At 51.6% G+C, this 27,636-nt stretch overlaps 1 protein-coding gene across 2 annotated transcripts; it reads left to right on the forward strand.

Moving 5' to 3' along the window:
* Positions 1–4,354: 4,354 nt before the first annotated feature.
* On the forward strand, positions 4,355–26,837 carry TEF (TEF transcription factor, PAR bZIP family member). 2 transcript variants are annotated; one of them, XM_020982707.2, is made up of 4 exons: positions 4,355–4,544; positions 21,727–22,044; positions 25,020–25,240; positions 26,177–26,837. In XM_020982707.2, exons 1-4 carry the CDS (start codon positions 4,442–4,444, stop codon positions 26,390–26,392), a joined length of 858 nt encoding a protein of 285 aa, XP_020838366.1. In that variant the 5' UTR covers positions 4,355–4,441; the 3' UTR covers positions 26,393–26,837. The 2 variants fall into 2 exon arrangements, with proteins under 2 accessions (XP_020838366.1, XP_020838364.1); XM_020982705.2 differs by lacking the exon at positions 4,355–4,544 and adding an exon at positions 16,899–17,523.
* Positions 26,838–27,636: the final 799 nt, after the last annotated feature.

Here is a 27,636-nt window from a genome sequence, read left to right on the forward strand (position 1 = left end):
AAGTGAGGCCCAGATGAGGCTGTGTGACATCAATTTGTAGTGGACCCCATCAGAACAGTGGCATGATTCTCTTCACCTTTGTTCAACAGCTTGTGTATAGGACCCGAGTTCAAATCTGGCCTCAGACACTTAACACTTACTAGCTGTGTGACCCTGAGCAAGTCACTTAACCCTTATTGCCTCACCAAAAAGCAAACAAACAAACAAAACCCCAAAACAGCATGTGTATAGGACTAAAGGCGGGGAATGGTGGGAATGATCCCAGGCTGAGGCTTGGCAGGCATGGTCAGCCAAACGGTAAAGGGTCTGGGGACACATGGGAAGAGGACAGTGTGGAGCTGAACTGGGTCACCAATGGGTTAAAAGAGGAAAGTGGTTAGCTCAGAGGAGATGACCTGGGAGAGAACTGGGGGTCCAGGCATTGGAGGTCATGACGTAGTCAAAAGTAGGGCCTGATGAGGGAATGCAGAGGGAAAGGTATGAATTATGGTCTGATGAGGGATCTGGGAATTCTTGAACATAGACATAGATCAAGGTGGGGACCATCTCTGTGTGTGGCTGAGATAGAGGCAAGGAAAGTGAGGAGGCTGAGGAACTGAGTGGTTAGGCTGTTTGAGGGAGAATCCATATGAATGTTGATGTCTCCTAGTATGAGGCCAAGAGTTGGGGGGGAGAGAAAAATGGTGAGCCAAGGACTGAATGAACTCACTGAGGAAGGAAGGGGAGTGAGCTGAGTCTATAGACAAAAGCTAGCAGGCTTTTGACTGAGTTGTAGAGATGAATGGCACAGACCTCAACGGGGGAGAGGTTACTGAGTGAGGGAGGTAGGGGGAGTAGCAGAGGGGGCAGCTAAGTTCCTTATCTCTTTAAACCATCTATTTTGTTCTCTATCATCTTCATTTAGAAACCTATCCACCGCTCCCTAGAGAACTCTCTGGTAACAAGGAATGACAAAGAGAAGGGGAAAAAAAAGTTCAGCAAAATTAGGCAACAGAACAGCCACACGAGCTCCTCACCCACGGCCCCCCACCTCTGCCAAGAAGTCAGGAATTTCTGTCTTCTTTCTTGCTTAGGTCTGATCCTTCCCATCACACAGTGTTCAGGTCTCTCTTTTTTTTCCTGGTTTTCCATTTACATTGTTATCATCTTGTGGTTTGCTTCTCTGGCTGGCTGCTAACATTTTCCCAACACCTTTAAGGTTGCTATGACATGTACATTTAAAGAACTTTATACAAATCATATTCCTTTCCGCTTTTAGACTTACAAAGTACTTTTCCCATGACCCTCCTAGAGGGAGGCAGAGGGGTAATATCCCTCTTTTACCGATGAGGAAATTGAGGCTCTGAAAAGTTAAATGACATGGTCACGCAGCTGATTAAGTTGGGGTTCAAAGCCAGGTCTCTCCTGGCTGTGTCCAATGCCTCTTCCACTCCTCCAATACTGCCTCAGTCACCACCACTCCCTATCTTGAGAGTCAGTGTTCAGGTAACAAGTACTACCTGCACACACTTACACACATATACATATACATACACATATATGTGTGTGTATGTATATATATGGAGTGACCAGAACTTTGCCCCAGAATGCTGAATTCAGAGGGCCCTTAAGGTGCCTGCAGCTCTTCCTCGGTGTTAGAAACAATAGAGTTTAGGGGCAGGTAGGTGGTGCAGTGGATAGAGCTCTGGCTTTGGAGTCAAGAGGACCTGAGTTCAAATCCAACCTCAGACACTTACTAGCTGTGTGACCCTGGGCAAGTCACTTAACCCCAATTGCCTCACCAAAAACAAACAGAAACAATAGAGTTTAGCACCTAGTCATTGGTTAACACAGTTAGCCAGTGGATGGCTGCAATGAGCTGCCCCCAATTCCTGCCCTGCTGCCCAGCCATGCTCCAACAACGTCCTCCCAGCAGCAGCCTTGGGAGTCTGCCTTGCTCCCACAGGACAGCATCTGCCCTTCCATCCCCAGAGGAGGGTGCCCAGGGTCTAGCCTGCGCTGTCCGCCCCGGCCACAAAATTCCTAGTGGCGGCTCTGAGCGTACATTTTGGTGGGAAGGACCACAAAGGCGGTGAGCTCCTCACCCTGGCTGTTGGTGTGTCCTTAAGAAGCCTATGGAAGTCAGACGCCTTGTTCTCCCATGCTCACAGAGAGGCTCCTGCAGCGGCCAGAGAGCCCTGAGCTGCCACCAAATGCCAAACCGACCTCCCAGACAATGGTGATGATTGAGGGACACAGGATGTAGGGAGGAGGTAACATGCCTCGGGTGCATGCTGCTCTTTCCCAGGGATCCCCTCTGCTCCCCAGCACCACGATCCTCCGCATAGGTGTCGGTCCCCTGAAGACAGGGCAGCAGCCATCATGGTCTCCCCACTCTACAGATGGGGAGGCTGAGGTGCAGAGTCACACAACTGACTGAACCCTGGTCACATGGGCACTGAAGAGGGTTTCTTGAAGCCACTTCGGGGCCTGGGCTAAGATGGGGGTGGGGAGGTCCTCCCCATTCCAGCTCTGGCATCCTATCCATGACTCCATCCCATGCAGTTTGGGGGCTATCCAGCCGGCTCCTCATTCGTATCGATGACTTGGATGAAGCTGTACACAGCGTGTGAGATCACCCATGCTCCGGAGGACAGAATCAGCACCCAGCACATATCCTGGGAGGCAGAGGTGGCGGCCTGAAGTCAGTGAGATGACATGCAAGAGGAAAATGTGCCAAGTCCTGCTTTCAGAAATCAACTTCAGGGTACGAGGGAATGCAGACAAGGCCACAGGGAGCTTCATGGGAAAACAACCCAGATTAGCACAAGGTGAGGCAGCTGTGTGGTGGCCACGGGCCACAGGATCCTAGTCTGAGAGCTGGGAGGGCCCTCAGAAATCATCCAGTCCAACCCTCTCATTTTACAGATGGGGAAACTGAGGCACAGAGTAAGGAAAGGGACTTACCCACTATCAAGACCTGGAAGGACCCTCAGAAGTCATCTAGTTCATCTTCATTTTACAGACAAAGAAACGAGGCCCACAGAGGTTGAGTGACTTGTCCAGTGCCACACAGCTAAGTGTCTGGGATGAAATTTGAACAAAGATCTTCCTGACAAGGTGGTGTGGAGTCAAGGATAGAATGCCAGGCATAAATCGAGAAAGATCTGAGTTAGAATCCTGACTCAGACCTTACTGACGTTATGACCTTGGGCAAATCACCTGATCTTTGTCTGCCTTGATTTCCTCATCTGTAAAATGGGGGGGATTAATAGCACCCACCTCTCAGGATGTTGCAAAGAAAAAATGAGATAACATTTGTGAAGCGCTAGATAAATGCTAGCTATTGTCATTATTCAAATCCTGCTTCACAGGCTTAAAGGCTATATGACCCTGGGCAAGTCTGGTGGCTTTTCTGGGCTTCTGTATCCCTATTTGTAAAATGGCCGGGTTGGAGCAGAAAGCTTCCGAGGTCCCTTCCAGCTTCAGATCTGGGATCCTAAGTACATACCAACACTCAAACACACACACGCATACATACACATGCACACCCATGCACACACCCATACACATACATGCGCGTATATGCCCACATGCACATGTACACATGCACGCACACATATATACATATGCACACTCACATACACACATTCACACACATGTACACATGCATACACACTCACATGCACACTCACATATACATACACACACATATACATACTCACATACACATTCACACATGCATACACCCTCATACACATAAACACACACATACACACACTGAATTCTTGGAGGGGCTGCAAACTTGTCTCTTGTTCTCCTGCCGGTTGCCTGGTGTGCTGGGTCTTGCCTGGAATTTTTCTCCTTGAGTGAGTCAGAACCGCCTCCCTGGGGGCCTTGGCACACGTGTGTATTTGGCTGGTGTGGGTCTAGGCATGTTTTTACTCTGCGGGTGAGGTGGGTTGATATTGATGCTGTGCATTCAGGTACGTGTGCGTGTGTGTGTGTGTGTGTGTGTGTGTGTGCGTGTGCGTGTGTGTGTGTGTGCGTGTGTGTGTGTGTGTGCGTGTGCGTGTGCGTGTGTGTGTGTGTGTGTGTGTGTGCGTGTGCGTGTGTGTGTGTGTGTGTGTGTGTGTGTGTGTGTGTGTGTGTGTGAGACTGGGTTGCTTCCAGGCTCTCTGACCTGTGAGCAGCCAAACTTCCTTTTGCAAAGTTAGATAACAGGCCCTGTTCTCCGTGGTGGGATTGGCCATGGCCAGCTCCACGTGCTGCTGCTGGCACGGTGCCCAGGCCCGCCAGGCAGCCCAAGCTGGCGCGGGGGTGGGAAGGCGAGGGCTGAGCAGCCTCTGCGGCTTATTGGCTGCCTTGCCTGCTTCCTCTCCCTCTCCCTGTCACCCTGAGGCTCTGGCTGGTTAGGCTGCTTCTCGAAAGCTGCTCTCTCCTGCTCCCCCCTAGGAGTGCCATGGCGAGCTGTGAGCGGATTGGGGTGGGTCCCGCCATGGACATGCCTGAGGTACTGAAGTCGCTGCTGGAGCACTCCCTGCCCTGGGCTGACCGGAGAACAGGTAGGAGTCCTGGGGAGCCCAGGCTGGCTAGTACCCCCTCCATTTATCTCCTGGCATCTTGGTGCCCATGTGCCAGGAGGTGGGCGGGTACTCAGGTGCATAACTGCTGAGCAGGAGCTGCCTGGCTGCTTGGCACTGCCCACCTGACTTCAGCTCGGTTGGCAAGAGGGAAGAGAGGAAGCCTGGGGAGGTACCCAGCTACCTGGGGCTGCTGGCATGGGGCAACCTCAGAGAGGGTGATGAGAGCCATTGCCATCTGTCTGTAGTGGGTCCTGGAGTTGCTGTGCTGAGATAAGACAGGCTAGAGGAAGGTGGCGCGGCCAGGACTCATCCTCTGGACGCAGACAGTTGGGAAGAAGAGGCACCGATTGGTGCCTGAGCCTAGCACCCTGATCCAAAGATGGGCTCAACTCCTAGATGGGATAAATGTTATGTAACAGAACCATAAGGGCTGTAGTACCCGTTCCTAGGAAACCACAGCCAAACACAGGGCTGAGGGAGGGGGCAAAAGTGAGGGCGGGAGCCAGACAGCAAGACAGGCAGACTCGGTGGCCGGGGCCTCCTCAGCCCTGGGGCTGAAACCAATTGGAGACCAGCTAGAGCTTTCTCGGTGAACTGGAGGGCCTACCTGTTCGAGTAAGGAGCTGTCAGTGAGCGGGCTCCCTGGGAACCCAGCTCCTGGGGCAATTAAGAGTTATCGTGGTCTAGTGGAAAGAGTGCTTGACCCGGAGGCAGGAGAGCACTGGGTAGGAATCCCACCAGCTGGGGCTACTCTGGACGTAGCACCCCTCCCCCGGAACCTCAGCCTCTTCATCTGGAAACTGAGGCTACTCCTCGTACCACTGTCTGCCTCACAGGGTTATTGGGAGGCAAACACTCCACAAACCTTCAGTATCAGAGAAATGGGACTTATTATTGGCTGATACTGGAGTAGAAAACCCAGACTGGTGCAGCCTCGACTCCCAAGTTCCTCATGTCCCACAAGCTCAATTACCATCCCTGTGCTACCAAAGCTTAAAATGGCCCTAAGACTTTTGGGACACTGCATGTGTCTGTGTGTGTGTGTGTGTGTGTGTGTGTGTGGTGTGTGTGTAGCTGTGATATATTTCATATGTAGCATGTATATATCACATACACATACGTGTATACATAGAGTTGCTTCCTCCATTAGACTGTAAGCTCCTTGAAGGCAGGCCCCACACTTTTGCCTTTCTTTGTATCCCCGGCACTTATCACAGTGCCCGGCACACAGTAGATGTTTAATAAATGCTTGTTGCTTGGTAGATGAGCCCTCAAATCTGTACGTACAGGTCTAATCTTCCTTTAAAAACAAAAGTTCACCAGTTTTTTTTTTAGCATATCCCACCCTGCTTCCAAAAGGACTCTCCCTTGTAAGAAAAAAGTTCAGTTGAGCCCAATATTGACCTTGTCTGCCAAAATACCCCTAATTCCAAACCCTTAGCTCCCTGCCTCCCTGCCAAGAGCAGGGCAGCATGCTTTGATGTCTGTGCTCTGAAATCTGAAGCACTGTTTCCAGGTCTCCACCTCTCATCCATTTGGGCAGCACCTGTCACTTCTCTTCCACCAACAGCGCTAACCTCCATTGCACCCGCCTGATCCTTGTCCCTAGCTTCACCCCACAACTTTTGGAAGTTGGGAGAAACTGCTACTGACCAGATTCTCACCTGGCACAAACCCAGTGTCTTAATGGCAGAATCTGTCAACTTGATTGCATGTGAAACTGGGGGGTGCTATTAACTAAGTGGGAAAAGTGGGAAGGTGAAGAAGGTCTGCTCCCCAGTATAGAGACATCACTGTAGAGAAGGAAAAACCAGCTCAAGGGGAAAACCCCAGGGTTGATGTCTGTTTGCTAGAGCTCAGATCTGCCTTCACACCAGAGCCATCCGAGTAATCCTGCTCAGAGGCAAGTGAGGAACTCTGGAGCAGTTTGCAATAGGATCCTGCTAACAAGAGAGCTGCCCCCACGTAGGATGGGTCACCCGGGGTCCCTGGAGGCTCTGGAGGAGAGGCTGGATGGAGAAGTTATTCTAGGGACTCCTGTGCCCTGGGAGGTGCTGGGAATCTGGGCAGAACAGGAGAAGGACATGGCTGCTGCTCCCCTCAGGATGCCTTAAAGGCCCTGAGGCTGCTCCCAGTGGGGCAGGAGAAGGGACTCTGTAGGAACAAGCGTGTGCACAGACAGTGATAGCGCTGTACCTGGGGGAGACAGTGATTCAGACTGGCTTCCTGTTGGCTACTGCACAGACCTCGTGGGGTGCTCTGCCAGAGTCACACGAGCCCACTCTCCCATTTAGAGGGCCTAGCAGAGATGGTTGTCCTTAGGGGAAAGAGCCCTGGGCTCCCCATACAGACAAAGCTTCCTGCCCTGTTTCCATGGCTCCGTGGCTCTTAGACCTCAGGTGAGTCATTACTTTATCACATTAGCCTTAGTTTTCTTCTCTATAAAATGGGCTAATTCAATTCAACAAGCATTTATTAGATGCCTACTGTATAACAGGCAGCCGCTGGATAATAGAGAGACAAAAGGGATAGAGACTGGGCCTATAATTTCACTGATTCTCCTGCTGAGGAAACTCCACTTGTCATAGCCCCTGCCCTCTGGGAGCTTCCCTTCTGTGAGGGGGAAACAGCATTTGTGCATGTGAATAAGTTATGTGACAGAGGGGTCAGGCTCGTGATTGTATTGGCAAAGGGAACCTGTGATGAGGAAATTCTCCACCAGTACAGGTCGGCACTGCTTGGCAACTTAGGATCATAGGTTTAATCAAAGCTAGAAGGGACCTTGGAAGTCATTACGTGCAACTCTCTTGTTCTACAGATTAAAGAAACTATGGCAAACAGAGGTTAAGTGACTTGTCCAGGGTCACACAACTAGTAAGTGCCTGAGGCTCTGTCGTGTCCCTGCTTAGATGACGTCTCACCCGTGCCCACTGGACAGGCACAAGGATGGGACATCCCCCGGAGGTTGGCATATTGGACCTCTATCCAACAGGGTGAAGAAGAAGCCAGGAAAGTCAGTCAGTCAGTCAGTCAATGAGCATTTACTAAGCCATCAGGAGCCCAGAACTTTAGTGAGATAAGGAAAGGTAACAAAGGTATACAATTTTTTGCCTTTAGGGAGCTCACACTCCAATGGAGGAGACGATATTTTAAAAACTCTGTAAGATATCAACAGCATTAAGTGGGGTGGGAAGATTCTGTAAGGGCGGTAGGTGCATCCCAGCCCAGCAGCCCTGCCCCACTCCTGCTCCTTCTCACATTACCATTTCCCAGGCTTCCCAAACCAAATCTGAACCTGAGAAGCATCGTGATAGAGTAGAAAACCAGCCCCACACCGGGAATCAGGATTCCCAGCCTCCCCTCCCACGCACAGCGAACATCTCAACCTGGTGTAAGGTGTGGTGGTCCTAGATTCCTACGATTCCAGAACAACCCAAAGCTAGAATCACCATCTAACCCTGCCTTCTCACCTTCTAGAGGAGGAAGAAGAGCACAGCTTTAGGCTAGAACCTCATCTAGTGTAACCCCCTCACTCTACAAATCAGGAAACTGAGGCTGAGAGGTGATGTGCCTTAGGACCTTATGATCATAGGGATCTTAGCCTTCTAATCCAGTCCACAGATGAGGAAACTGAGGCAGGCTTCAAACCTAGGTCCTTTGACTCCAAATCTAGACCTCATTCCTCCTTGCCCCGATGACTTGTCCAAAGTCATGCAGCGCACAGCTTATCCACATTTAAAATGAGCATGGCCAACATCTTTCTCCTCCTGTTCAGCAAAGTCCCATGAACTCAAAGTGGGGAAGACAAACAGAGGTGGTGAGTACTAACCATTGGGCTGACCCACACCACTCTTCAGGGATACTCTGGCTCCTCCCACCTGAGTACTTTCTCCTCCAGTCTTGGTTCAAATTTCTACTGCCCACCCCCCACCAGGAGTGGAGAGGGGAGAGGTTCCCACTGCATTGTTTCTCTGCTGACCCTCATCCACTCCCCAAGTGGGACTTCTCAGTGGGGACAAGTAAACTCCGGAGCTTTCCTGCCACGTGAAGGAGCTCCAGGGTGCTATCAAGCAGCCCCCAGTCACCCTGGCATAGGTTTAAAGTATCTAGCCGTGCTTTATGGGCACTCCTGGGGTCACTCCCCTTGCCAGTTCAAAGGGCCCTTTGCTAGAACCTGCCAGGGGACAAGCTTTTGTTCCTGTCTCCAATGTCTCACCAGCATCTATGTCCAAGCCTAGGCTCAGCTCTCGGTCCATTTGCCAGGCCTTTGGAGAAGGGGAGTCTCTTCTGGGCAGACACCCCACCCCCCACCTCCAGGCCTTCCAGCTCCAGCCCAAAACTGCTGCCCACCAAGTCACCTGATCCACCAACTTGCTTGTACATCCCACAGGGCTCTCTGTGCTTCACAGATGTTCTCTGACTGGCCAGCCTCCTTATTCTGGGACCTCAGTCCTCTTACCCAGCATTCCTAGCTGAGTCGCCCCTCTCCATTGGCTTTTCCCAGGTTCTGTTCCTTTCAGTCCTTATCTTGTGGTGACTTTTTATCTTTTCAGTTCATTATGGAAGTAGCTTCGACCTTATAGGACACCCATGGGTCCCAAGCCAGGTCCCAGAGTCACTGGCCTAGAGAATGGCCAGATGTGGAAACTCCTTTTACAGGTGCAGGTCACTACTTTCTGTGCAACCTATAGTCTTAGGAAGCGGTTGCCTGAGGGCACAAGTTCAGTGACTTGTCCAGGGTCATACAGCCCACACATGTCAGAAGTGCCCAAGTCTACACTATGCCATGCCTCCTTTCGAGCAAATAATAATAATAATAATGATAATAATAACAATAATAATAGCAACCCCAGTAATATGAACTTGGGCCTCACACCAACACTGTGAAGTAGGTGCTATTATCCCCATTTTACAAGTGAGGAAACTGAGGCTAGAGAGGTAAAGGGATGTGGGGGAGTCACACAGCTAGTAAGTGACTTAACTCAGGTTATCCTAACCCCAAGTTCAGAGCTCTATCTACTGTTCAGCATTGCCTTTTCAACTAGTCACCTATGTCCCCGGTGCCTGCCCCAAAGAAGCTCATGTTCTGGGGGTGGGGTGGGAAATGTCAACAGGTATATGGGTAAGTATATACAAGATAAACACAAAGTGATTTGGGGGGAGGGGGAGAGAAAGAGGCCCATGAAAAGATCCTTGTAGAAAGGCCTAGGATGCTGGGAATTCCTGCTTGGCTGCCCCCGCACCAAAGGTTTGTTCAGTGTAGGGGTCCATCATGGGGATAATGAGCCCCCCAAAACCCCAGGGCCCCGGGGTCGGGGGAAGCAGCAAGCTGTTATCTGTCAGTGGCTTACTGGAACTTCATTTCTGGAGAAGGATTTGGCTTCTTTGGGTAGAGCAGAGGAAGGAAGCCAGCCTGGAGAGGTGAGCCAGGGGAAAAGTGGAGGATCTGAGTTCAGCTTAATACAAGGAGGAGTTTCTTAAGGATCACAGCTGCCCCAAATGAGAACCAAGTGTCTCAGAAAGAGATGGAAATCCTAGCCTTGAGGACCCTTGGGAGGGATCCTTGAATCTCAGAGCTGGAGCAGGGAGCTTGAAAGGGAAAGACTCCCTTTCAGAAGGACTCCAGTCTAGCCCCTGCCTGAGCAGGAATCCCCACTAAAACATCTGGCCTATGCTTAAAGATATGAGGAATTCACTACCTCTAGTGATAAAAAAAAAAGTTTTTCTCATATCAAGTTGAAATCTACTTTTAGTGCTTGTACATTGCTCCTAATTCTACCCCCTGGGAAGAAACAGAACAAGTGGAGACAGTGTGGAACATTAGACTTGGAGCCAGGAAGACCTGGGTTCCAATCCCACCACAGACACCTACAAGCTAGGGAGCTTAGACAAGTCACTTACCCAAACCTACTTCACAGGGTTGGTGTGAGGATCAGATGAGATAATGCATGCTTCACAATCCTCAAAGTGCTATATAAATACTACTTATTGTTGCCTCTGGTCCTCAGTTTCCTCAGTAAAATGAAAGCTTAATACAGTGCCTGGCACAAAGTGCCAGGATTTAGTGAATGTTTGTTGACTTGCCTTGAAAGAGTGGGACTCAATGACCTCTAAAGCCCCTCCCAGCTCTAAATCTATGGTTTCTCATACTATAAATTCAATCCCACTTCTACGGAATAGCCCTTCAAGCATTTGAAGGGGGCTGCCACATCCCCACCTAAGCTTTCTCTTCTCTCGTCTAAACATTTGAAGTTTCTCCAAATAATCCCCTTATATCCTGGTCCAGTGCTTAGCACAGTGCCTGGCACACAGGAGGCACTCAATATACGCTTGTTGACAATCTCCAGCTCTCCTTGCCATCCTGGTAATTGCCTTCTAGTCTTGCGCCAGCTCATCAATGTCCTCCTTAAAGTCTTGGATCTAGAACTAAACCTGAACCCAGGATCTGAGCATTGGAAAGGTACTTAAAGGAGTTCAACCCCCTCATTTTACAAATGAGGAAACAGAGGCCCAGAGAAAAGTGACTTACCCAAGTTCACACAGCCAGTAAGGAAGAGAGCTGGGTTCTGAACCTGAGCTCTCTGAGTCTCTATTTAATGTTCCCTGGGGAGGGAGGGCAGACAGGATTCCTGTTTCGACTACATGGCCTCAATTTCCCTTCTGACCCTGACAATGATTCACTTCTCTGGGACACTGACTCCTCAGGGCTGGTCAAAGGCATGAGTGGGAGTGAAATTAAACTTGTCTTGGGCCCCCACCTCATTTTGTGACACCCCCCCACCCATGTTCTCTCCCTCCTTTCCCCCTGAGGAAAAGCTCTGAAAGGACCTACCCTCAGGAAAGGAGCACTCCAGTGTGGTTGACTGCCAGCCAGACTAAGCCTTCCCATCCCAGTACCACTCATGTGGGCCCAAGCCGGGGGTCTGCCACCTGCTCTCCTTGGCTGACCTTGGACCTAGCACTGCCTTTTGCTGAGCTTCAGTTTCCTGCCTGTAAAATGAGGACGATAATCCCATGTCTGGGACTATTGTGAAAAACCCAAGGAAATGATGCGTGTGCATTCACTGCACAAAGACAAGGCCTCGGTTTTATTTTAGCAGGGCTGGTTAAGTCTCAAGCTAAAGGTATTAAGCATGTTCAGGCATCAGTTATCAGAGTGGGGGGAAGTGTTTCTGAAGCCAGGGTAGCCTCCAAGTACGCTCTACAGGGATGAGGAGAGTCTTGTCAGATCCCCTGCCCCAACTTAGGGTAGGAAGGAGGCCAGGAGGCCAGACCTGCCCAAATGGGGATTCAGTTCCATTCCACAGACATTCAAAATACAAGTCGGATGATTTGAGGAGCCTGGGGGAGGGGGCCCGAAAGCCTTCAACTAGGAGGGTGCCCCTGAGCTGAACCTTGAAAGAACTTGGGAATTGATTCTAAGAGGGGGAGGGGAAGAGGGAGCACATTCTAGGTATGGGGACATCCTTGGGAAAGATAAGAGGCAGGGAGGGAACGCTAAGTTTGGAGCTGTCCAGGTTGTCTGGAACAAAGAGGGGGGGGGGGAAGGGAGTAAGTCTGGAAAAGTGAAAGTAAGAGTGTTTAGAATGAAAAAAAAAAGTGTGAACCAACCTGCAAAGTGCTCTAAAAGCTGAGCTAAAGAGTTTGAATTTTATTTTAGAAGCACCGGGAGCCGCTGAAGAGTTTTGCTGTGGTTAGACCTCTGTCTTGGGAATGGTAATTTGGCAGCTCCGGTGTGCCTGGCACACGCAGGAGTCTGACGATGCTTGGTGTTTGTTTCATAATGATTGCTAATTGATTGGAGAGGGGGAGGACTGGATAAAGATCAATGAGGAGGCTATGGTGAGGAACTAAAGGTGAGAGGTGGCTGTCCTGCGAGGGTGGACAGATGGGAGATGTGTGATAGAAGCTGAATCCACAAAATTCCGATGCTTACCGTGAGGAAAAAACACAAGGACCCGAGAGTGACTGTGAGGTCGACGTGGTAGGAAATGGTGGTGGTTCCCTTAACTGAACTAGGAGAACTTGGAACGATGACGTGCTCTATTTTAGACATGTAGAGATGGACATGCTGATGAGAATGTCTGGCAAGCAACTGGGTAGGGGACTGGAGCTCAGGAAGGAGGCGTGGCTACAGCTATAGACCTGAGAGCAGGGGGGCCCTGGTGAACGTTTAACAACCAGCTTATGTACTCAGAAGCTGAACCTGCATTAACAGTTTCTCCATCACTTTCTTAAGCATAGACAACCAACACAACAATAAACCAAGCCCTGATTTGAAGCGTTTGCAAAATTCCAAGGTACAGATGTTCATGCTGACAATTCAGCAGCAGGTTCTGTGAGCCAGTCTGAGCTGGCTCCAACACAACATCCCTGCCTGGCTATCACCCCTCTAGATGGCAAGAGAAGCTGTGGGAGGCTAATGAGGTCCCCATAGTTTGAGGAGAGAGAAGAGGACCAGGACAGAGACGGGGGGGGGGCTCCTGCCCACTCCCTGCACTTCATTGGGAGGGGAGAGGGACACTGATGGTGACCTACTGAGAAACTGTCAGGCGAGAGTGTCCATCAGAGAAACCCAGGGAGAGCAGGGTAAGATTGGAGGCTTTCATAGGCATAAAAGAGGATGAAGGCAAGTAGGGGCAGGGGACCTAGGAGTGGCTCCACTCTTCTTGAAACAGCCCTAGGGGATGGCACTGGTGTTCTGAGGCATTCCATCTGAACACTTGGGGCCCTGGTTAGGGATGGAACTGAAGCCAGGATCTGGCTAAAGTAGTAAAAGCAGCAAACTGGTGGTCAGAGGGAGCCAGTGCTGCTCCCTTTTCTAGGAGAAACCCTGAAGGGTGCTTACATTCAGTGCCAGGCTAGAGAGCCCAGGCATCCAATAGGACGTAAGCTGCTTGAGGCCAGGAGCCAGTTTGGTTTTGTCTTTGCATTCAGCAAGTGTTAGCCTAGATGGCTTCCAAAGTCCCTTATGGTTCTGGGTCTAGGAAGGCCTGCTATAAGCTGACTGGCTGACGAAGAGGCACCAGCAGCAATGTCCTGGGCCTGCTCCCCAGAAACCCGGGGCTCTTTGTCTGTTCTCCAGACTGACTTGTGTTTAATGCTGCAGCAGGCTGAACGCCTATGGCTCGGAAGAAGAGAAGTTTTAATTTGTGGACCCTCCCACTAACATTTCCTACAAATATTTTCCAAGCTCCCTACTGGGGGCAAAGCATCGTTTTCTGCATGCACAGAGGCCGTAGCTAATTGACTGCCTTCGTCGCCACATGGAAGCTTGATTATCATAGCAGGGCTGGTATTATTATTACCAAGAGGAGTGGATTTCCCAGTTTTGTCTCCATTCAGGAGGGAGGGGAATGCCAGTCTTAAGGATACTTACCTATCACCGGGAGACTTGGACGCCATCAGCAGCTAATTGTAATGTAATTGGCCAACAACCCCCATGCCGTTATAACAATTTATGATTCCGTGCGTGCTCCTCCAGCCTATACAACTTAACAATAATGCTACAAATAAACAATTGGCCAGACTTTGTGTAAGCCTTAGTATGGTACCCTCAGCTTGTTAACGGCCATCACATTCACTGCTGCTCAGCTCCAGCTCAACTAAATTCCCAACCTGGGTGCTTGAGAAAGTCACTGAGAAATGAAACAATTCACAGAAGCCCAGGATTTATAGCTGGATTGGGCCCTTAGAGACCAAGTCTGATCCCCTCATTTTATGGGGGAGGAAGCTTTGGCCCAGACAGAGCAAGGGATTTGCCCAAGTTTCCATGGGGAGTCGCTGTCCATGTAAGCCCCTCTAGGGCAGGTACTGTTTTGTATTTTGTTATCTCCAGTGCTAAGAAGGGTGCCTAGCACATAGACACTAAAAAGTCTCTCTCTCTCTCTCTTTCTCCTCCTCCTCCTCCTCCTCCTCTCTCTGCCTCTGAACGTCTCTCTCTTACAGTCGGGGAGATGATTTCCAGCCAAACCACTTCACTCCCTTATCTCTCTCCATAGATTTCTAAGATGCTTTCCAGCTCTCAAATATTCTGATTCTCAGTATTCTCCAATCCACCTTTGTGGGGTGGCCACACCCTGACACCCCTGAAGGGAAAATATCAATAATGTATTTATTAGCAGTCTGAAAGCAGAGCCCGTGAGGTAGGCAGTGCAAACAGTATTTAAATTTTCCCCATATTGACAGACCAACTGAGATGCAGAGGTGAAGGGACTTGCTTAGACTTAACAACACAGGAGGGATTAGTACTCAGACCTCCTGCCTCTAGGTCAGGGGCTTCTTCTGTCTCTCCTACAGAGCATCCCTCCATAGACTTGGCCCTACCTGCAGTGAGAAGATTGATCATAGGACTCAGAGGCAAAAGACCTGGGTTTGAGGCCCAGGAAGTCAGGAGAGACAGCCAAAGACTTAGCTTGGATCCATCAGGCCCAGGCCAGGGCCTCTAAGTGCTGGAGCTGTCCAGCAAAAGACCGGGTGCTTCCCTTAATAACTCCCACCTCGTGCATCTGAGTCTGAGCCAGGTCAAGTCCCGCCATAAATCCTCTGGTGAAAATGTACGAGTTCTGGCTTTCTCTCCCAGGAGATGCTCCGGCAGCCTTCCTTCTCACCGCCCCACTGGGGCACATCTTTTTCCAACTTTATGTTTCCTAGATCTCACTTGTACAGCTGGCTCTTGCTACAAGTCAACCTTGGAGCTAATATTGCCTGCTGCCTACTTAGCACAGGCTGTGGACCTCCCCGCTGCTTTTGGGACGCCTTACGATTCTTTTTTGACATCGTGGTATTTCATGATTACTAGGCGTAGGGCTCCACCAGAGTGCTCCTGTTAGAGATGGGCTCGGACGGGCGTTCAAAACCCTGGGGGAGCCATCTTGCTCTTCCTCCTCATTCTACTCTGCATCCTGAGCCATGGTCCATCCCCCATAGGTTTCTTTGCATACCTTTTCCAGTCCTGTTACTCTCTGTGGCTATATTTTTGCTATTCATTCTCTTGTTGAAAGGGGCCCTCCAAATTGCACCAACTCAGTGGTGGGGTCTTGTGCTAGACTCTGGAGATATAAAGACGGAGTACTAAGAGTCCCGGCTCTCAAACAAACATGGAGCACGTATACGGAAGCCCAGCCTGAAGGCTAGAGATTGTAAAAGGTGGCCGTGAGCAGGGAGTGATTTCCAGACATGGGGGGCCACCAGCGCAAAATCATGAAAGCAAGAGATGGACAGCTGGGGACCAGGAACGGGAAGTAAGCCAGCTTTGCCTATAACAGAGGGGAAAGAGGGGGAGCTAATGAAATACGACTGGAAAGGTAGGAGGATTGTGGCAGGCTCGACGCGCCAGGCTTTTGCATTTGACAGGCAACAGAGGCCATTGCAGACTGCTGAGTGGCAGAGGCTGGGTTGCAACAGTCGGGCCCATTTTAGGAATATTAACCTGGCAGTTGTGTGGTAGCGAGATCAGCGACAAAAGAGAATGGATTTAGGAGACCGATCAGGAGAGTACTTAGGAGAGACTAAGAAAGAGAATTAGGGCTGGGGTCGCGTGAACGGCACTGGGAAAGAACCCACGCTTCAGAAACATGGCGGATAAGCCACGGCTTGTTGGACACCCCGGATTGGGTTTTGAGAGGGAGGGCTGGATACCAAGGAGAGTGGGAAGCTGGGTGACGGAGTGCCGGTGGGTGGGCTCCGCAGAAATAAGGATGTTCGGACAAGGGGGAGGCAGGCCGGGGCCCGTAACGAGCTCCACTGGCCACGTGGCTTTGGAGATGCCCATGGGCCACCGAGGTGGACGCGTCCAGCAGCACCTGGACCCGTGGGCTGGGGCTCAGGAGGGGACGGCAGAATCGCCTGGGTTCTCCACACTGTAACTGATACTTGGAGGACGGGACTTGTCCGCAGGATTGAGTGAGATCATCTCCCGAACCTGTTTTGCAATCCTTAAAGTGCAATAAATGACAGCGACTCTTATTCGATGTTCTCGGTGATAATGATTAAGAATTATCGAGCACGCGTGGTGCACGCGGGGCGCGGGGCCACAGCCTCGGCCTCCACCTCGGGGCGGAGCTCAGCGCTGCACCTCCGGCTGGGAGCACTTGGGTGCCGTCCGTTCCTCCGCCCCACTCCCCACCCCGCCCTCTACCCGGCCCCGCCCCCTCACGCACGTGCAGAGCCACGAGCTCTCTGGCCCCGCCCCCGCCCTCCATTGGTTGCTCCTGATTCTTTCCCTCCCCTCCCAACCCTTGCACCCAAGGACAGCTGCGGCTCCACGTGACCCAACCGGGCGGCTCTCCGTGAGGCGGGCTCACTGATTGGCCCCCGGCCCAAGCCACGACTCTTTCCCCCTCCGCCCCGCCCGGCTCTCCAGTCTCGGCGGGGCTGGAGGGTTAGGAGGCCGCAGCTTTAGGCACAGGAGTTGGGGGAGAGAGGAGAGCGCGGGAGGGGAGGGAGCCGAGGAGCGGAGAAAGCAACAGCCGGTGACACCCGCGTCTGCGGGACCCAATCAGGAATCGGAGGCGGGACCTCGGGAGGCGCCGCTCACCGGGCCCCGCACGTGCCTTGCGGGCCCCCCGGCCACTGCCCCAATCAGAATGCCGAGCGGCGTTCGCTCCTCCCTCCGGGGGCGGGCCCATCACGAGGCCCAGCCGCGGGCCGCGGGGGTTCGCCTTCTGAATAATGAATGTGCCGGAGCGCTCCGGGGGGAGGGGAGAGGGACTGTCTGCGCCTGCGCAGTAGAGCCTCAAGCCAGCAGCGGCGGCTTCTCACGGCGCTCTCGGCCAGAAGCTGCAGCCGAGCCCGGCGCGGGCCACCATGTCCGACAGCGGCGGGGGCGAGAAGAAGCCTCCGCTGGAGGCCGAGGCGGGGTCGGGGAGGGAGGCGGCGGCAGAGCGGGGCCCACCGGGTTCCTTCCCGCTGGTGCTGAAGAAGCTGATGGAGAACCCGCCGCGCGAGGCGAGGCTCGGTGAGGGGGCGGGGCGGGAAGGGGACGGCAGTGCGCCTGCGCGCAGGGGAGGGGGAGGGGAATCCATGGGGGAGGGGATGGAGGGGAGTGGGATCGCTGGGGAAAGGGATGAAGAGGGGAGGGGATAGGAGAGACCAATGAGAAGGAGGGTGGAGAGGGATGCGATGGGGACGGGGAGAGGAGGATGGAGAGGGGTGGGATCACTAGGGGAGGGGAGGAGGGGAGGGGAGAGGAAGCAGGGGGGAAGGGGAGGGGTCAGTTGGAAAGAGGGGCCCCTTGATGGATGGGGAGGGGAGGGGGATGATCAGCTGGGGAGGGATCAGTAGAGGCCGGGTTGATTGGGGAGGAGGATGTGGGCGGGATCAGGGGGTCAGAGGAGGAGGAAGAGTAGTAAAGAGGCAGGGGGAGTCGGTGAACAGGAGGGGTTGGGGGTAAATGCGGCATTGGGGGGGGCAGGCATGGTCGTGGGCAGGGATGTGGGAGATGCACGGAGGACCCGAGAGGAAGGGGTAGAAGGCCAGTGGGGGGGTGGGTCCGAGGGCAGATGCAGGAGTGGAGACCTCCCTGTGTATAAGGGGCCAGGTGAGGCCATGTGGAAAGGTCTTGGGAAATGCCTCTCACCCGTGTGGCACCTGAAGGTTTGCAGATCACTTCACTGATTGCTGGTCTGATCCTGGCCACGGGCCTGGGAGATAAGGCTCTGATAAGAATGGCTTGTGTTTCTTTGCCCTTTAAGACTGCCTCTACCTACGTTTTTCCTTCGGTCCTTAAGACGTCTTTATGAGATAGGTGCTATTCTGGTACCTGTTTTGCAGATTGAGGCTTAGAGAGTGTAAATGACTTGTTCTTAACCATATGTAGCCAAGGTGCAGGGTGATAGGAAGGGAGGAGTAAATGGCATTGAGGTGGGTTGTGGGTGGGGGTCACTGGAGAGGGAACTTGGGGATAGGCTCAGGTAGTCAGTGAGGAATAGTGGTGGAGAACGTGGAAGGATCACTGAGTGGGAAGATAGCATAAGGGGAACGGTCAGTGGGGATCTTAGAAGGTTGGCCAACCTCAGGGATAGGGTCTTGATTTTCTTGGTACGTATATATCTATGGAAGGAAATCAGTCAGGATCAAGAAAATGTCATTTCCTTGAGAGCAGAGATTAGTCTCACTTGCCTCTTTTTATCCCCGTACCTGACACATAGTAGGTGTTTATGGAAAGGATGATGTCCTTGCACATCTTTGTATCTCCGGTACCTGACCACTGTCCTACACAGAATAAAATTCAATTAAATGTTGACAGTATCAATGGTGTAAGTCAGTGAGGAGGGGGACTGCTTTTTGTCCCTAACTTAGGGGCTAAATTATGGGAGTTAGCGTCTGTAGCAAAGCACTCTTCTGGGGCTGAGAGACCCTGGGCTCTGCCACTGTTCTTGGCACCATGAGTGGGTTCTCCACTGCCCCCAGAAAGGTCCTCTAGGGTAGGAAGTCAAGTTGGCAGCAGAAGGCCTCTGCAGCTGGGGGTTTAGGTCCTTTGCGGCGTGTTTCAGATTTAAGTCTCCAGAACTCTAAATGCCATTCAGAAATGTGGGGGTGAGAGGGGTGAATGTTCCCTCTCTTTCTCCTATGTTGACCTCGCTTTCTCTTGGCTGTCGTTCCTGAATTATAAATACCTCGGCATGTCAGGTGAGGCCAGCTCTTCCTTTTGTCTCTACACTGAATGGGCCCAGGGCTGCTTTTGTTTGTTTTAAGAGGGTGGTTTAGCTCCAGGCAGGGGCCTGAGCTGAGACCCAGGGAATGAATGTCCTGGTTAGGATGGCACAGTAACTGAGGAAGCTTCCCAGTGTCCTTTCCCTTCCTAACAGAGATGGTCATGAGCCAATAATGATATTAATAATAATAATATTCATCATCCCTTGTTAAGACTGGATCCAGTAGCTTGCTGTCCTGAATCTCGGGCGCTGGAGAGAGCTCCTGGCTTGGAATGAGCTGATAGAGATTAGCCAGGCTTGGAGCTGCCCCTGGGCCTGAGGGAGACTGGTGGGCTGCTGTATCTCATAGATGGCAGGATGTGGAGCTGGAAGGTGGCCTGGGACCTTTGTCCCATATCTCCTTTGAACTTAACTCCTTTCTCACCAGTTTCTTTTTCCCTGATGCTAGTCTGAACTTCAGCTAGGTCAAAGCCGGCCCTTCCTGGGCTCAGCACCATCTGTGCCCATGGCCCCTGTCTCTGGTACTGCTGCCCCTTCCCCACCCCTTTCTGACCCAGGTGACCTCACTGCTGGTGGGCTGGCAGCTTGTCCGAGCAGAGTCTGTGGGGAGGGTTTGCCTCTTCATAGGTGTTCTTCAGACCGACCGAGCAGAGCAGGTATTTGCTGGGTGTTAAATTATGTCTGATTGGAGATCAGGAACTTCCACCCATCTCACTTGCTAGGCCAGTATACACCGAGCCAAAAGATTTGTTTTCCTGCTGTCTGTTGTCCAGGCCACCAGGGGCCAGTTTTATTTCCAGTGTAATCACATTCGTTTTCCTCTTTCATTAGAGGATTCAGTTCAGAATTCTCTCCCTCAGATCTTAAAACCTACTGGGAATTTTCCGTAATTCTGCCTCCTTTTTGCCGTGATTATGTCTCTGCCCCTTTCCTTCTCCTTAATTCAATGAAACAAACATTTATTAAATACCTGCTGTATACTAACCACTGTCCTGGTTGCTGGAAATAAAAAGACACAACACAAAATGGTCCCTTCCCTTGAGGAGTTTACCTCCTCCTGGGGAATTACATACATCACGTGTGGAGATAAATAAGCAAAAATTATTCAGGGAAGGAATGTTAATGTTAATGAGGTTCCAGGAGGTGGAGGTGAGGGGGAAGGGCATTCCAGACGTGGCAGACACTCTGGGCAAGAACCTGGTAGCCAGAAATGGAGAGTGACAAACAGGACTTTGAGCAAGCCTGTTTGATTATAACAGAGAGTGCATGAAGGGAAGGAATATGAGAAGACCAGAAAGGTAGGTGGTAACCAGATTGGAGAAGGCTGGAAATGCTAGAAATGTTGGGAAGTTTGTAGAGGCAAAAGGAAGACATAAAACATTTTTGAGTACTAGGTAATTGATCTGTTTTAGGAATATTAATTTGGCAGCTGTGGTGGGGGGAGGTGGGGTGAAGTAGAGGCTGGAAGGCCAGTGAGATGATTACAGAGATCAGAAGAGGATTGAAACGGACCAAGAGGCCAACAAAGAGAAGGGTGTCCAGGCAGGTGAGAGAGGTCTTGGCATCTGGCTGTGTATAGATGGGGGTGGGGACAGGAAGGAATCACAGGTGAGGCTGAGAGGGTGGACTTGGTGATCTCGAAGGATGGGGTCATCTGCTTCTTATTTCTGACGCTCATTGAACCGCCTGCCTGGCTCTAGGCTCACGTGGTGACTGAAATCATTAGGGAGCTTCTCCCCTCCATCCCTCATTTAGGGTTACTCCTCTGCCCCCAACCTCCCCGCCCTGACTGCAGGGCCCTTCTAGGGAACTTCCCTCTTCTGGTAACTGACCTAGCCTCAGAATAATTGGGACTGAGTGTTAACTTGAAAAGTTTGGAAATAGCAGCTCCACCTTCTCACAGGGTAGGTAGGGGCTGTGTGGACCACTTTAAACTAAGCTGTCTGTACAGCAGCTGCCAGCATGGTCAGGGGAGAGTGGCGAACGTGCTCAGGTTCTTACTTAGTGACAAGGCACTTTCCCCCAAGGTTGTCGAAGTGATTAGAATCCTTGTTTACTCCTTACCTTTGGCATCTCAGAATTTCTCCTTCCCTGTTCCCCCTGAATTCTCTTGTTTACTCCAGGACAGCTCCACATCCTAGATTTGCACAGCACTCCTGTGGCACCAATGCCAGCCCCAGGATTTGGAGGTGGTGTTCAGGAGAGCCTCGTCATTCAGTTCAGCTCAGCAAACATTAGCTCCTCTGGTGTGCAGAGGGCCGATCTGGACAGTGGGAGAATCAAAGACACATCACGAGGTGTCCTTGCTCTGTGTCTCTTATAGCCCAGGTCTAGGAGATGGGATGCTCAGATTTATTTACACTGGACAGCAATGGAATGTGTGTGGATCAGCTGGGATGCTCAATGTGATGAATGTCTTCTGGATGGGGTCAGAGGGTAGGGAGCAACCCATGGACCCTCTCTGTCACTGAGTTGTCTCATTTGGTGAACTTTTGTGTCTGTAGATAAAGAAAAGGAAAAGGAGAAACTGGAGGAAGATGAGGCAGCTGCGGCCAGCACCATGGCTGTGTCTGCCTCCCTCATGCCCCCAATCTGGGACAAAACGATCCCCTATGATGGTGAGTCCTTCCACCTCGAGTACATGGACCTGGATGAGTTCTTGCTGGAGAACGGGATCCCCGCCAGCCCCACTCACCTGCTTCAGAACGCGCTGCTGCCTGTGACAGAGTTGGAGGGGAAGGAATCGGCCGGCTCTTCCACGGCTTCCCCATCATCATCTTCCACCATGGTCTTTCAGCCTTCAGAGACCGCCTCCAGCACAGGTTGGTCATGGGGGGACTGCACATCTGAAAGGGGTTCTTGAACGCGGAAGGACCCAGCTCCACATCTGTAAACACCTGTGTCGGCTCCCTAATTTCTTTCTCCATCTACAAGATCCTAGGAGAGCTTTGCAGTTAGAAGTCCTCTCTTCTCATCCTTCTTCACACCCTTCAGAATGATCCCCATTCCAGCCAAGGATAAAAATAGTAGCCGCCCAGGCCCCATGGAAGGCTTTCTGCTGGTTGGTAGTGCTACAGATGGCCAGAACAATGTAGGGAAAATCAGAACCACCCTGAGTCTTTGCTTAGTAAAAAAAAAAAAAAACAACAACAAACCACCTTGTCTGTCTGTTTCACTGGGGTCTCACTCGTGATCCTCATGAGGCATTTTTGCAAAGATATTGGATGAGTAGGAGCCGTAAACAGGCATAAAATATTCCCAATTTCACAGTCAGTCAACAAACATTTATTAATCGCATCCCCTGAAAACAAGCAGATTTGGGAGCTTTCCTTTCACATTTTTTTTTGAACTTCCCATTTGTGGTGCCTTCATCTTTCTTCATCTCATTTAGAAGTGAGCCCCTCTTAAGTATAGGGAGCTGCTTCAGACTTGGAAAGAGTGGCTTTGCTCCAAGAGCCGTTGATAGGAAGGCTGGGCTAGCAGGCACTCACACCTCTCCTTATTGTCATGGAATCTCTGAGTGAGAGGGGACTCCAGAGGTTGGCTTGTCGAGCCCCCCACATCAACTTCCTTTGTATCTACTTTGTATTTACTTTGCTGTGTGCAGGTTTTTACTCAATAGAACCTAAGCTCCTTGAGGGCAGGGATTGTTCGTTGTTTTGCCCTGTGCCTGGCACACAGTAGGCAATTAATAAATGCTTGAATGAAGAAAATCTCTACTATAACATCTGACAAGTGGTCATCGGTATCTACTTAAATAATTTCTGTAACAAGGAACTCACCTGAGTTTTGAAAGATTGCAGAGAAAAGGAAAAACAGTAGGGGCAGCTAGGTGGCACAGTGGGTAGAGCACCGGCCCTGGATTCAGGAGGACCTGAGTTTACATCCGGCCTCAGACACATAACACTTACTATCTGTGTGACCCTGGGCAAGTCACTCAGCCCCCATTGCCCAACCAAAAAAGAAAAAAAAAGAAAAGGAAAAACATTGCTGGATTGAAGGTCAGATGTCCCAGTTAAAAAAAAAAAAAAGGAAGAGAATGAGCTGCAGAGTAAGCAGTAAGCGTAATTGAATTTTCTGGGGAAATGTTAGACTGTTATTAAAGAGATGGTTGGTGACTGTATGGAAAAGGAAGCAGTGATCCCAAAGAACAGGCCAAGTCCAGGGTGTGCCAGGCTGACGGGGTTACTCAAGTAGGAAATCGGGGAAATCCCAAAGGTAAATTTGCCTGATTTTAGTAAAATATTTGACAGAGTCTGTTGTACTCTTCTTATGGAAAATGTGGAGAAATTTGGGCTGGACAGCTATACAGTTGAGTGTATTGGAAACTGGTTGACTGTCCATACCTAAAGAGGAGCAAGTCATGTCTTGACAGAATCTTAGAAGCTCTCCAGGGGAGTGGCTCTGGAGCCTTGGAGAAAGGCATCAGCAGCACCCTTATCAAGTTAATACTGGACCATGGAGTCAGGCTGCAGAAATGTCTCTAGGGCCTCAAATGTGAGCCGCCTCTACTGAGGCGAATGGTTTAAGCTTAAGCAAGGTGAAGCAGAGATCCCAGTGCGTGTGGGATGCCATCTTTGGCTGCAGTCACCCAGAGGCCGAGAGGGGAGCATAGGGAGGAGAGGCCCAGCCTCCTCCACCCCAGTGGCCTCACCTATGCAGGAGTCTCTTTCCATCTGGGCATCGTCCTTGAGGGCAGCCAGGGCCTAGGGGGTGAGGAGGGGACTCAGGATGTTAGCCTTGAGAAGGTACAGAAGAGCAGGGACAGTGGTGGTGAAGTCCTGGGGAAAAGAGAGGACAGAGCTAGGAGCAGAGGGGCCAGCTGAGGCTGGGGATCTGGAAGATGCTCCTCTCAATGAGAGCTGTCTGCCGGGGAAATGGGCCACGGCAGGAGGTGGTGCTTCTTTGCGGAGAGGCCTGATGCCCGCTCCCCTCCCCTGGTTAGGGATGGTGTAGAGGAGGAGGTTGGGCTCTGAGAGTCTGTCCTTCTGTGAGTAATGTCACCTGTTTCAGATGGCTGTCATGGAGGAAGCTCTGCCTTGTATTGACTGTAACTTTCAAGCCTCAGTTTTAACCTTGGCCTCTCGAGGCATCTGTCAGCCTATAAAACATTTCAAGACAGCAGTCCTGCTTCCCCCCCCCCGCCCCCATCCTTTAAAATCCTCCAGAGTTTCTCCGTTCATTTCCCACAAGACATTTTCACGTCCTCGAACCATCCCTGTTCCTCACTGCCACATTTTCTAGAATTGCATGTCTGAGCTCAGCAGTCTGCTGTTGGGGCACCCAGGGATTCTCCCAGTCATCAGGCAGTTTGTTTTTCCCCTCGACTAGTCAGTGACCTCAGCAAACTGCTTCCAGACGAGGGGGAATGAATGGCCATGGGGACTGTAGGTCCAGTCCTGCTCACAGACCACTGTGAGAGCCATTGTCCCGGATCCTTTTAGAATTTCACAAAACAGAAGCAAGTTCGGGGCTATCTTGACTTTAAACTTTGTTCAGCTTTGTGGAACAGGTCAAATAGAAAATCACTCCAATTCTTTGTGCCTTTTAAATTTTTTCTGTGCGTTGTGGCATTGACTGTCACGTGTTAAGGGAGCATTTTCTTACGTTTTGGTGGTTTGTGCAATATTTTGTGTTCTTAGAGAGCCAGGATGATTGCATTTTTGAAAAAGGAAAGTACCACGTATTTAGGAGTGGGGAGATATGTATCTGGTGATAAAACTTGGATCTTTGGGTATACTAGCAGTTCCCTACATCTGTAGGATTGCTCGAGCCCTTCTTCATGTGTCTTTTTCAGAATCCTCTGTGGAAAATGAAAGAGAGACCCCCAGCCCTATTGACCCCAACTGTGTGGAGGTCGATGTGAACTTTAACCCTGACCCTGCGGACCTGGTCCTCTCCAGTGTGCCAGGGGGTGAACTCTTCAACCCCCGAAAGCACAAGTTTGCCGAAGAGGACCTGAAACCCCAGCCAATGATCAAAAAGGCCAAGAAGGTCTTTGTCCCTGATGAGCAGAAGGTAATTTGGTTTCCATCCTGGGGCCCTGGTGGCTGCCTAGTCTCTGTTGTCCTTTCCATAAGGTGAGCCCAGTAATCTGTGAGGGACAAAGGGATGCTTGCTTGTAGCTGGAAGGACCCTTCCACTTTATGAACACACTGGAGTAAGATATAATCAGTGAACCCTGTCAGGCAAAAACTTGAGAAAATCAGAGGGATGAGCTGGTAGACACCCTGTGTTGGGAAGCCTTGTTCTGGGTCCTGGGCAGACTGATGTCAGTAGACCTTTCAGTGCCGGAAGAGACCTGGGAGATCGTGCTGTCTGGTCCCTTCCTTTTATGGAGAAGAAGGCAGAGACCCCACTCCAGTGACTTCAGGTCACCTCGGTAAAGTTAAAGGCCATGATGGCATTAGAGCACTGGGCTCCTGGTTCCTGGTCCACTTTCCCTTTCCCTTCCTTACATAGCTCTTCCTGATTCTGTGCCTTACTTCTCCAACAGCCAGCAGGCCAGAGCTCCCTTAGCTAAGAGTTAGCCCTTTCAGGATGGACAGGGAAATGCCAAGAGGTGGCTTCCCCTTAGGTAAAAGGCCCTGGAGCCTTTGGCTCCTAGGGACTGCTCTTCCCACCACCCCCAGGTCCAAGAGGAGCCACCTCCTGGTCCACTGAGAGGGCCTGTCACCAGCTGGCCCCCACCCTGGGGGTCCCCTGAAGAAAAGGGCCGCCTTAAACGGGCATCCTCATGTGTCACTTAATGGACACGAGGCTGAATTTGTAGTCCGCGGCCCTGTGGTCAGACCACAGTTCACTGCTGACCAAGGCAGTTAAGTGTCAGTGTCTTCCCCTGTTAGCCTGGGTGCTGTGCCCGGGCTGGGGGCCTGCCAAGGTGTGGAGCAGAGGAAGGGGGGAAGGCCCCTTTTCTGCTGGAGACCGTTAAGATTTCTCAAACGTTTCACCCAGGATGAAAAATACTGGACACGCCGGAAGAAGAACAATGTGGCGGCCAAGCGTTCCCGGGATGCCCGCAGGCTGAAGGAGAATCAGATCACCATCCGAGCTGCTTTTCTGGAGAAGGAGAACACGGCCCTCAGGACGGAGGTCGCGGAGTTGCGCAAGGAAGTGGGCAAATGCAAGAGCATCGTCTCCAAGTATGAGACGAAATACGGACCCTTGTAAGCACCACCCCCTCTCCGTGTTAGACATCTCTGCCGAGGGACTCCCAGAGCGAGTGTGTGGGGAGGCGTTGGGGCTCACCACAGCTAGCCGGAGGTCCGCTGCTCCCGGCCTGGCTCGTGCCCACGAGGGTCCCGCAGGGCGCATCTGGAGGACTTGGTAACCCCTGACTCTGGGGGGCAGGATTCCTCGCTGGTGGGGAATGAAGGGACTCTGTTGAGATGGGTGACTCCCCTTGGACATCCCAGTTGGATGGGAAAGGGGGCCCTCTGGAGTGTACAGCCGCCTTTCACTCTTTGACTTTCCTTCCGTGTTAGATCTGGGCTAACAAGGGCTGCCTCTCTGTGGCATCTCGATGGTCCCTGGTTTTGCCTGCCCTCACATCCCATCAGATAGCAGGGTGTGTTGGCCAGGTATGATATCATTGTTGTCCAGCTCCACCCAGGAAAAGGGGAAGGACCTTGTGCAGTAGGAAAGGCTTCTTTCCGTCCTCCTCGGGGAGAGGTAGCAGTCCATCAGTGAGCAGGACACAGAGCCTGGTGTTTCCCCGGGCCTCGCTGTCCACAGCCGGTGAGCGTGTCCTTTGGTGCCTGCATTAGAACCAGAACAAAGCATGATTGTAGGGGGAGATGGGGAAGCTAAGGCAGCCAGGGCCTAGGAATCGCCTCGGCCAGCCGGGCCAGGAAGGCCTGTGACATCAGAGCGAGGTGTTTGCCGCCCAGGACTGCACGCACTGCTTCATCGTGCCTGCTGTGACCCCTTCCAGATGTTTTAGCTAAACTGGGGAGGAAGGTATTTTCTTTCTAGGTGGTCCTGGAGTGCAGAGCCTGTGGTTTGGTTTGAAAAACTGGGCCTCCCCACTCGGAAGGAGGCCGAGGTTAGTGGTCTAGGTTGCTCGTTGGACGGCACATCTAGTTCTTGTCTTGGTGATTGGTACAAAGGCTTTGCCTGTTTGCCAAGAGCTGTGGGCATGAGCTCTCAGCACCATCTCCTCTAGTGCCCTCTTCCTGGCCAGCAGTGGGAAAAGTGCAAGCATAGGGCCCGAGGCTGCTAGAGATGAGCAGATTGGAAGAGAAGAGAAGCTCGTGCGTCAGAAGGGTGGGGGCAGTTTTGTAAGTCCGGGGCGGCCCAGCTCATGCCCCACTTGTCTTCTGGCGGTCGTGGGCACGAAGGCAAAGCCATCTTTCTCCTTGCCTTTTGTAGCTGGTGTGTGCCCTTTTGAGTAGATTTGTCCATTTTCTCCGTAC

Source organism: Phascolarctos cinereus, unplaced genomic scaffold (assembly GCF_003287225.1).
Source record: "Phascolarctos cinereus isolate Bilbo 61053 unplaced genomic scaffold, phaCin_HiC Scaffold_1;HRSCAF=81, whole genome shotgun sequence".
In the NCBI taxonomy this organism is placed as follows: domain Eukaryota; kingdom Metazoa; phylum Chordata; class Mammalia; order Diprotodontia; family Phascolarctidae; genus Phascolarctos; species Phascolarctos cinereus.